Raw genomic sequence first — 10,290 nt, 5'->3', positions numbered from 1 at the left:
CTTTTAGGAATTTAGCGTGTTAGAACCGGGCCAGGTCTCCCTCCCCAGCAGGTACACCTGTGTAGACACTCGTTTATAGCGTTAACTTTAGAGGGAATCCTCGGGACCTCTTTTCCCATGACAAGTACTTTAGATGTGTTTATTAGAATTAGAAAGGCTGTTGTTTTTTATTGTTGTCACTAAGGCAGCATTGATCATTTTGAGAGAGAGAGAGAGAGAGTGACGTGCTAACTCTCTCCAGCCTCTCTCTCTCTCTCTCTCTATTAATAATCAGCTGTGTTTCGGCACAGCGGGACAACGCGCAACGCCAAAGAATCTCCGGCGTAGTGATTTTCACTTCTTCACTTTGACACTTTGTCTTTGACACGATGCAGAGTTTCACCGGGATCTCGCACCTCGTCTCGGTTCTTCTGCTGCAGCTGGCGCGCGCACAGGTAATCCGAACCAACCTCTTAAACAGGACACGAGGGCATGGGACCTTATCGTGTGAAATATATATATATATTTTTTCAAAATAAAATGACTTTCTCACGGTGGTATTCTGCGCGCCAAAGGGCAGTGAGAGGACACATCTGCACTTGGGCCGCGTCCCACTATGAAGACACCGTCTGCTTTGAGGGGCTTTTGCCGCCGTGTTCTCACGTGGCACCGAAGGTGCTGCTCCGGGTTCGCGGAGGTTCGGAGACTGCAGGTCCCGGGTGGGCGTTGATGGGGGCGTCACACCTCTTCATCTCTCACTGGTTGCGCACATGGGCTCCTTCTGACCCCGCGGGCAGGGTTAGACTTTGCTCTGTAATGGCGTCTCACGGACTGAAACAATAGATAACAATAGACATTTTTCTCTAAGGGGGCAGAAGGAGAATCTCTCTCGCATTGCTGATGTGAGACGAGTTGGGAAATAAAAGTTTAAAGTTCATAACAAGTGTGTGTTTTACCTTTTGTTCAAACGGAAATACTACAGTTAAAATATCATTAGTCAGAATCGAATTCATAGGAAACCTTATTAGTTTGTAATATAATATAAAATGACCGAATGGAGGCCACAAGATACAAAATTAGAGGACGGGAAGAGAAACCATGGTGTTTAATATTTGAGTTTTGATATTTGTTCCCTTCTGAGTCGTATTTCATCACGTGCAACATCTGGCCACTTCAATCACACCGTGACGTCTATATGCAGGTCCGCAAGTTCATTCCAGCGGCTGTAATGCATCTGCTTCTCTTATTGGATGAAGCAAACTTTTAAAAAAAAAAGAATAATTCCACAATGAAACCCACTGACACGCAGTGAGCGAAGCGTTCCCTGCATGTGGCATTCAGAAGACTTTGTTCCCATCGAAGTTCACATGTGAGCCGGAGGAGAGGCGAGGATTGTTGACATTGAAAAGAAGAAGAGAGCCAAGATCAACGGTGCGCTTTGCGTTTCTGCTCAATTTGGCATTCAAACACCCGTAACACTGTCAATTGTGAGTGGAGCCTTTTATTTAAAGCGTCTTTATTGAGTCCAAATCTCCCACGAGAAAAATACAGCGACTGTTCTTTGCTGTTATCCTTTCCATTCTTTGAGGGTTTTTTTCTTTCTTGTGATAATAAACCTTCTAGTATGACACCAGATCGAGAAATCGAGCTTGTTTTTCCAAGGCGTGGGCTCATTTGACTGCTTTTAGACACCCACAGGGTGCATCGGCGCTCCACTGGATCCTGGTGCGTGTGCAGCACCTCGTATCTGCCACGAGAGGGCGAGCCCATTTCTATACGTTTCCTGCTTGACTGCTCGAAGTTCTGTATGGTGACAACCATGTTTGGCCCGGATGTTGATGCCTTTACTAAATATATTTAAAGGTTTCATCACCAGAGGTGACGCTTGGATCTTATTCATTCTATCATCTATTCGGCAGATCTCGCACCCGGTAGGAGATGGTCACTCAAGAGGTAAGCCCCCCCCCCACCAGTGAATGGTTCCACCACTTCCGGATAATCTAAAGACTCAGCTTGTCCCCTTAGTGATGCCGTTCGATGAGGTGATGGCAAAGAGCATGTGTCGGCCCATGGAGCAGCTGGTGGACGTGGAGCAGGAGTACCCGGGACAAGTGGAGTACATCTACCTACCTGCTTGTGTCCCGCTCTGCCGCTGCTCCGGTTGCTGTGGGGACGAGAACCTGGAGTGCCAGGCCTCCCTTAAGAGCAACATCACTCTGCAGGTGTTGCAGGACCTCTGATCGGACGGGATCAATCACAAACACGCGAAAGAGAGATGCTGGAAAAGAAGAAAAAATCAAATGCCTTGTGCTTTGTTTCTCAGGTGATGAGGATTCATCCCTTGGTTTCCATGCACCACGTGGAACTCACGTTCGTGGAGCATCAGCGGTGTGAATGCAGGTGACTCCTCAAATCTCACCGGATGTAAATTTACATTTTAACAACACAGTTTACTGTCACGTGTGTGTGTGTGTGTGTGTGTGTGTGTTTTAGACTCCGTCCGAGTCAGCTGAATAGCGACAGGTCAGTGGCTGAACATTTAATCCATCAGATTTGAATCAATGTCTTCACTGCACTTTGCACTTTCTCCACAGCAGCAGCGAGTCTATCAAGAACAAACTTCGGAGGAGGAACCACAAGAAGGCAGCGAGCGGCTGTGCCAAGTAAGAGCTGGACACACACACTCTCTCTCTCTCTTCACCACGTCTGGACATTCAGGGCTTCATTCGACACTGATTCTTAATAAGCTCATAAGAGGCAGACATATTGTATTAGTGTGGCTCAGCAACAAAAAAAACCACCTGTAACTTTGGAAGCAATCCCCCTTTTTGAAGTTCTTCACATGCCAGTAACAATCGAGTCTTTCAGCGTATAAATGCGACCACGTGAGGGTTGTTTTTGAAAACGCTTTAAAACCTCGGGGCATTCGAAGGGTTTCTCCCTGTGGTGGAAACTAGGTCGATGCTCCGCGGCCTCGACAAATTCTCTGGAGAGCGTCTCTGGAGAGAAGAAGAGCGAGGGGACGTCTTCTCCAGAAAGGATCCATGCAACCTTTACAAAGCTGCATTCGAACCAAACTAAGTTTGCAGGCTTGCTATTCGGTTCGGATTATTCTATCAACTGCAATGCAAATGCTTCATTATTCCTTTGTCAACCATATTTTAGGCCCAGAGGCGTTTTTTTTTTTTTTTTTTACTTTTATCACAACCCCCCCCTTCTCCCTCACAGTCTGAGCGTTCTTTTTATTTCTCCTCCAGCAGTCACAGGACCCAGATCCAATGATGCCTTCACTGAACAAAACCCTACAAGGAAACAAACCTGCTCTTTCATGGCTTCACAAGGCCTTCGGTTTTTCCTTTTTGACGACGCAATGAGAAAAAACATCTGTGTGAAGATAATAAAACAAATCAGTGGTGTCACAGATTGAATCTGCTCAGAGATGTTACGTAACCATCAAACCCTTCTCGTTGTTTCTCCCGTGTTTTGATTAAATGATTCTTATCATTTGCTAATTTGAAGGGGCGAATCCAACAATAAGTCCAGCAAAATGAGATTGTACTCATGAATAAGCTTTTATAATTAAAACCAAATGCTCCGCTGCATGGTTGAAAGGGATGGACAGGGGGAGATTTCCCTCTGAAGTTCCGATAACGCTGTTATAATGTCTTTGATGTCTTTTCAGGTGCCAGATCTCTCCAAAAAAGATGAATCTTCACTGATTCACACAAGGCGGCGCACAGTCTCACCTGGAGGGACCGTGGCTCGTCTGTGAATCGATCGGCTCTCTCTTCATCTTCTGAATGTGTATCATGTCCTTCGTTCCCTCTCCTCCGTGACGTGCTCCTTTTTGATCGATTACCCGTTATCAAACAACCGTAACTGAAAAGTCCCCTTGTTTCACTTGTAGAAAAGTTTCTTAAAAGCTAGAGGCTTTTGTGTGAGGCATCAAAGAAATATATATAAAAAAGACAGATTATCAGATGCCAGGGCAAAGAATGAAGACTTTATGCAGAATTTTTACTAATATTTATCATGCCTGTGGCAGTGTTATTTTCCCTAATTTGGGAAAATGGCACATTTCGAAATGAATTAAATAAAATGCAGTCTGAACACAGGGAGCTTGGTTCTTCTACATGTGCATTGGTGGAACATTGGGATGTGAGTCAGCACATTGCTATGCAAAGGGGTTAATGTTATCCATTCGTTGTCTTGCAGGGACATGCCAGATTAACGAGGTGTGGATGGATAGTGCGGGCTAAACGTGCTCATAAGGTGTCTTACGTAACAGGGGGGATCGGGTTTGCCAGACGGCCTATAGAACAATATACGAGCGCCACCAGGTCATCGAGTTTCCCTCGCAGCGTGCAACAGGCTTCTTAGCTGCTCTTACTGTTAAGTAGACTCCTACACCACCTCATGCTGCAACAATTTTTTTTGATAACGCAACACTGGAAAACGTGCAGTCAGACTAAAGTGTGCCAGCCTGGAGACGGTCGGCGGTCTACACGCAGACACGATGTGCCCTGTTTACGTTAGCTGCAGGCCCGTCTTACGTAATACACCAGTGCGCGACGTCGCGCGTCACTTCCCCCACCGTGCGCTTGAGACGCGCGCGCCGTAGTCCCTGCCGTGCACCACCTGAACGCACAGCGGCACCAGGACCCCTTTCGTTTGCGACACGTTTGGCGGCGGTCACGTTTATTCTTCTCGAGTGCCGTACCCACGTCGGCCAATCAGAAGCCTGGAGATATTTGTGACGTAGGCGGAACTCCAGGCAAGAACACGCCCTTATCGCCCAAATATGGCCGAGTGTCTGTAACTAACAGCACTAACGGTGGGTGAGTGGGGGTCTGTGGATGTCTTCTGTCCGTTTGTCCTCCTTCCGTCGTTTTGACGCTCACGGGGGACAATTCAAACACGCTAACGGCCAACGTCCGCCGCCACCGCGCGCCACACGTGACCGTGCGGGAAAGGTGGGCGGAGCCGCGTGACGCGTGCGGTGTGTACCGTGGAACACGGAGTTCGGCTCCACAAAGCTGCGCGGCCGCAACGGCTAGCACCGAGAGGCGAGGGAATAACTCAGAACGTCTCGACCAGCCCTCTGGGCCCAGAAGAGAGCCGTCGAGGGACCCGGATAAGGTAACATTAGTTCCGCCATTTGTCTTTAGTTTGTCAGAGACGTTTCGAGCGGGGCACGTTGTGATCGTTGACTCGCTGACGTCATCCGAAACGTTTATTAAACTGAGGACGTTAACGTAACGCTAGCTAGCGCAAGTGCTAACTTTTTTTTTGTTGGTATTTTGTCTCGTTGTCTCGCAGGGATCATGTTGTAGACATGTTAACCCTATAACGTTAACGTTACGCTTCTCCTTTCCATGTCATCCAAAATAACGTCCGTGATAACGTTAACTAACATCAATTAATTACGGCTAATAAGCGATGCTAAGCGTTGCTAAGCGTTAAGGGTACTGATGCATCAGCGTCATATTAACCGGATGTAACGTTGGTGATTAAAGTTAACTGTATGTCTTTGTATTGTTTTTATAACTTAACACAGTATCGTTGCTGAGTGACAATACTTTGACGACATGTTATGTTCTTACTCAGTTGTACTGTAGAAATAATAAATGCCTAATATGGTCTCTATTATATAAATCGTATCTAATAATAGATCCTTTCTATTAAATACACGTATCCTATAACGGCCCTGTAAAGTCCGAGAAGTATAACGTTAAAGCGACTTCTAAGAACAAGAAGTGTCATTTATGTTATTTAGATGTAATCCTCGTCATATAATTAATGTTGCCGGGGCAACATTACAGTCTGTGAGTACTCTAATCCGTATTTCTTGTAGTTGTAGCTGAGCCTGTCCGAGCCGAGGAGATTTTGAGTAACTCTCAGCAGGAGGAGAGGAGATGAGCACCAAGAGGAAGGCGGACAGTCACTCAAGGGCAGCAAACCGACCTCGCCTCATGAAGTCTGGAGGAACGCGGGAGGAATCAGAGAGAGACTCCGGATTCTCAGGTTCGGCCTTGCTCTTGAAGCAATTTTTTTTCTATTGGTGATATTAAAGTGACGTTGAATTGGAACCCATCAACTTCCTGGTCCACAGATGCGAGCTCGGAGCACATGAGCACGATGGACAACACTGACTCTGAGGATTCATCCCGGCCCGTCACACGCAAGGGGCCGCAGACGGCCCGATCCTCTCAGCTGGCTGTGGTGGGAGGCTCCATCTCCAACCTCTCCCCCATGATCATCATGAACAACGTCGTCCTCAAGCAGGTACGCCGCCGCCGCTGCACAGCAAAACCACAACAATGTAGTGTGAACCCGAGGTCACACAATGTGTCTCAAGCCGAGTTGTTTTGATTTAATATATTATTTATTATGTCACACACGGATGTGACATACACATTGAGGTGGGTGTAACCAGTGTCTGCAGTTTGTCTAAATGAATAGACTGCATGTCAGCCAGCACCAGCCCTCCAATCCTCCTTTGAACGTGGGGGGGGGGGCGAAGAGAAAAGAAAAGAAAACTCTTATGTGATGGTTTTGGAATGTGATTCTATGGTTTAACACGGATATGTAACTGATATGCAGCTGGTGATGACCGGAGATTAACGTGTGACAGCTGTCTCGTGGAAGGGTCCAACACACGGTTGCATTGCGTGTTCTGTTGATCTGCATCTTTTCTGAAAGGGGGATTAGTCATCTGAGAACATCTGATTGGGTTACTATGTGGCTACGACAAAGCATTGTGGGTAGTGGTGCTGACTATAGTCACAGTATGTTGAAAAATGTCATGGTAACAAAAGTAAAAAAAATATTAGGTCAAAAAATATAATGAATGGTCAAATTTTTTTTTTTTTAAAGAAGTCAAGTTAGTTTGAGAAATATGCAAACAAAAGTTAAAAATTAAGTAGAAATGAAAAGTGAAAAAATATGTTCAGTCAAATTTCTTTTGGGGGGGAGGGCAAAATATATGACAAAAAATATGCTCAAATGTTTTGAAATAAAATTCAAATTATGGAAAAAAGGGTGTGCCGCCTGTCTTCATTAAGCTCTGAATTCTTGACTTGCAGCCTCGAGATAATTCTCCTGCTCTGAAGCCCTGGAGGTTCAGCCCCACGGTGGAGGTGGTTCAGCCGGTGGTCACGCAGCCCCAGGTGGTCTTTCTTCAGCCTGTGGTCTCTCGTCAAGCTTCTCCTGCCTGCAAAGAGTCCTCCTCTAGACACAGACGGCCTAAGAAGTATCTTCCAATCCTGAAATCCTACCCCAAGATCGCTCCACACCCAGGAGACAGCTCCAGTTCCTCGGGAAGAGGAACTGCTTCCTCCTCCTCCTCCACCTCGTCTTCTTTCCACTCCTCCTCCTCCTCCTCTTCTTCTGGGTCAGAGCGTGGAAGCAGTTTGACCTCGAACTGCCAGAGGGAGAAGCAGAAGAGGAATCTGAGTGGTGGTGCCGGTAACTCTAGCTCCACCAGTCCCAGTGTGCCGGCTCCACCCAGCACCGCCTCTCTTCTGCTCCAGAGACGACTTTCTCTCCCCACAACAGAAACCGGTGCCAGCGTTGGTCCCGCCAGTGAGAGGTCTTCACCTGTCCTCAGCCAGGCAGAGATTTCCGTGTCCCTTACTCAGGCCGCTGACTCCGTCCCCCGGGCGGCCCCCGAGGAGGTCCGCTCAGCGGGGGAATGTAAGCACGGGGACGGCGGCGTGGAGACAAAGAGGAAGCGCTTCTGCAACACCTACAACATCCTGAACCAGTCTGGCCTGCTCGACATCGCGCTGCGCACCAAGGAGCTGCACAGGCAGAACCGGCGCAGCCAGAGCGACCTGAACCGGCTGAAGGAACACACGGACCTGTTCCTCCAGGCGCTGTGCAGCGGGGACACCGGCATCTGGGTCAAGCTGCAGGCCGCCGTGCAGGAGGAAGACCGAGAGGACGGGAGGGAGAGAGCCGCTCAAACCAACTTAAAGGCAGATTAGACCTCGACTACTGCAGCAATCCTTTAGATTGGGGAAGGACGCCGTGGTTTGAGGGGGGGGGGGGGGGGGGGTCCGAGTGTATGGGGACAAATGGACCAACAGTAACGTGCTTGGTTACACACAACCCCCTCCTGCAGTCTGTGTTCTGTGGCCTTCTTTCTGGCTGCCTCAGAGTCCTGACACACCAAGCCAAACCCAACGAATGGGGGCAGATGAAGGCTTTTTGTTGCCTCGTGTCGACTGTTGAAAGTGGCACTCTGACTCTTTGTTAAGCGTTTACACTGCTGACCGCCAACATGCACTTACGTCACACATTGTCACAGCGCTCCGATTGGGAATCGAGGGTACGTCAAGTAGTACACTTGGCTTTGATGGACCCCGTTCATTGAGGAGTAACAATGGCAGGTGCAAAAGGGGAAGAAACCACCCTGCACCCGTGTGATCACAGCCCTCTGATGCATAATGGGGTCCACGGTGAAATGAAGACAGAGCTGCAGCTCACTGAGCCCCCGCCGTCCTCTCTGCTCGCCTTTAAGTCAACACCCTGAGAGCTCGGGATCCAAAGCATGAAGCAGCAAACAAACAGAACACTTCTACAACTCAAAGCACAGAACAGGCTGCGAATCCTAAGGATTAAACAACATCACTTGATATAAATACTTTTAACGATTCTCATCTGCCAGCGACGATGGAGTTCTGTCTTGTCTGCGCTGTTCCACTCGTACACCGACATGCAGCTTGGCAAACGCCCCTCACGGTGTGTACATCATATCAATTCTGTTTTTTTTCAACTGTTACAGTATGAATGTAAAATTGATGGTTCGTGACAAGGCTCAAGTCACATAGAACGTTTCTGCGCTTTGTTGCTGGTCAGCATCTTTTTAAATGGACAACACGTACCTGAAGTGTCTTTTTTTTTTTTTTTTCTCGCTGCATTTTCTAACTGAATGTGAACGATTTGGCAGGTTACGTTGACGGCTCGAAGCTCAGCATTCCCATCATGTTGATGGCAGCTGTACAACTTGAATGAAAGTAAAGCATGTCTTCAATAACGTCCCAGTGTAAAGGTCGCTTCCTAGAGTTGTTTTAATAGACTCATGGATGTGATTTAATGTGGCAATACTGTCTAATTAAGTGCAGACTTTTTCTGTCTTAAATATCTGTCTGTTTTCTTTTTTGTGAAATGTGTTTTTTTAATTTTTTTTTATCCACTCGGTCAGTTTTCTTGATGAAGCTCGGCTCCGGCCTTGAGTCCAGCTTTCTATGCTAATCTTTTATTTGATAAATCAAACTTCTCTGATCATATTGTACAAATTATGAACAGGAATGAAAGGTGTGTGTGTGTGTGTGTGTGATGCTTAACGTGAACTTTTTTTTTTACATCTTTACAAGTTATGGCCTTTCTATCCAAAACCGATGCAAATCGTACAAGTTTGCATTAAAATAATCTGTGAGCAGCTCTGAAGCAATTACCTACAAAACATAACGGCAGCTACAGCAGCCCCCCCCACTTTGAGGCCGGCTGCTAGTTTATTTCTTTAAATCATTGCTTGAAGTGCACCGAGAGGCATCACAAGCAGCACAAAGCTAGCGCGCTCATGCTATTCCTGCAGGACACACGTGCGTCGCAATAGCAGACGGTCTTAATTGTCAGTCGTTTTTCTTTGTATTAAAGATGTTTTTGAATTTTCTGTGTCTTTAATATATTTTTAGGTGGTGATGTTGATGATGGTTTGCTGTTTTCTCTTAATGGTGTTTAATGTGCTCTTGTGTAAGTCTTTGTCAAGCAGTATTCAAGTATTCATTTATTCCAAAGAAACAGATTATCTCTCAGTTTTTAGTGAACTCACTGAAATGTTGACAGACACCCGATTCCATGCGTCGTTGTTACAGTAAAAAAAAAGAAAACTAACAATCGGCCCTGAAGAATCGGCAGATCATCTTAAATTCTCCCCGCTCCACTGGGACCAGTTAGCTGACCAGTAGTTCTGATGAACGTGGTTCCAGGCGAACGAGAGCGGTCCACTCGGCTCTCAGAGTCCTGCTGAATGCACTAGATTTGAAATCGGGCAGATTACCAGAAGGCCGATCATTAATTCATGAAGGAACCCAAATATTTCCTTTGTGCCCGTTAGCTTTCCAAATGTTCGTGAACAACATAAACCATGAGCGTGGCTCACATGGACAGATATTCGGCTCAAATCTGTGTTGGGCACATGAGCGCTCATTTTAATAGAATGTAGTGGAGATTTTTGGTAATCATTTTTTAATCAAAGTTTTTAAAAATTGGGATTCTTTTACAGATTAATTAGTCAGTTCAGAC

General features: G+C 46.7%; 2 protein-coding genes across 3 annotated transcripts; both read left to right on the top strand.

Annotated features, from left to right (window-relative positions):
- The first annotated feature begins 72 nt into the window (after positions 1 to 72).
- Positions 73 to 5,113, top strand: LOC119194840 (vascular endothelial growth factor A-like). 2 transcript variants are annotated; one of them, XM_062559525.1, is made up of 7 exons: positions 73 to 434; positions 1,899 to 1,932; positions 2,005 to 2,201; positions 2,303 to 2,379; positions 2,473 to 2,502; positions 2,577 to 2,642; positions 3,662 to 5,113. In XM_062559525.1, the coding sequence occupies exons 1-7, from the start codon at positions 369 to 371 to the stop codon at positions 3,696 to 3,698; spliced, it is 507 nt and encodes a 168-aa protein (XP_062415509.1). In that variant the 5' UTR covers positions 73 to 368; the 3' UTR covers positions 3,699 to 5,113. The 2 variants fall into 2 exon arrangements, with proteins under 2 accessions (XP_062415509.1, XP_062415508.1); XM_062559524.1 differs by having other exon boundaries at positions 2,574 to 2,642.
- Positions 5,114 to 5,140: 27 nt separating this feature from the next.
- Positions 5,141 to 8,033, top strand: cipcb (CLOCK-interacting pacemaker b). The gene is made up of 3 exons (XM_037449266.2): positions 5,141 to 6,003; positions 6,092 to 6,264; positions 7,065 to 8,033. The coding sequence occupies exons 1-3, from the start codon at positions 5,895 to 5,897 to the stop codon at positions 7,965 to 7,967; spliced, it is 1,185 nt and encodes a 394-aa protein (XP_037305163.2). The 5' UTR covers positions 5,141 to 5,894; the 3' UTR covers positions 7,968 to 8,033.
- Positions 8,034 to 10,290: the final 2,257 nt, after the last annotated feature.

Source organism: Pungitius pungitius, chromosome 20, assembly GCF_949316345.1.
Source record: "Pungitius pungitius chromosome 20, fPunPun2.1, whole genome shotgun sequence".
NCBI classification, from domain to species: Eukaryota; Metazoa; Chordata; class Actinopteri; order Perciformes; family Gasterosteidae; genus Pungitius; species Pungitius pungitius.
Note: the sequence above shows the minus strand (reverse complement) of the source record. Positions and strands in the feature narration are given on the sequence as shown.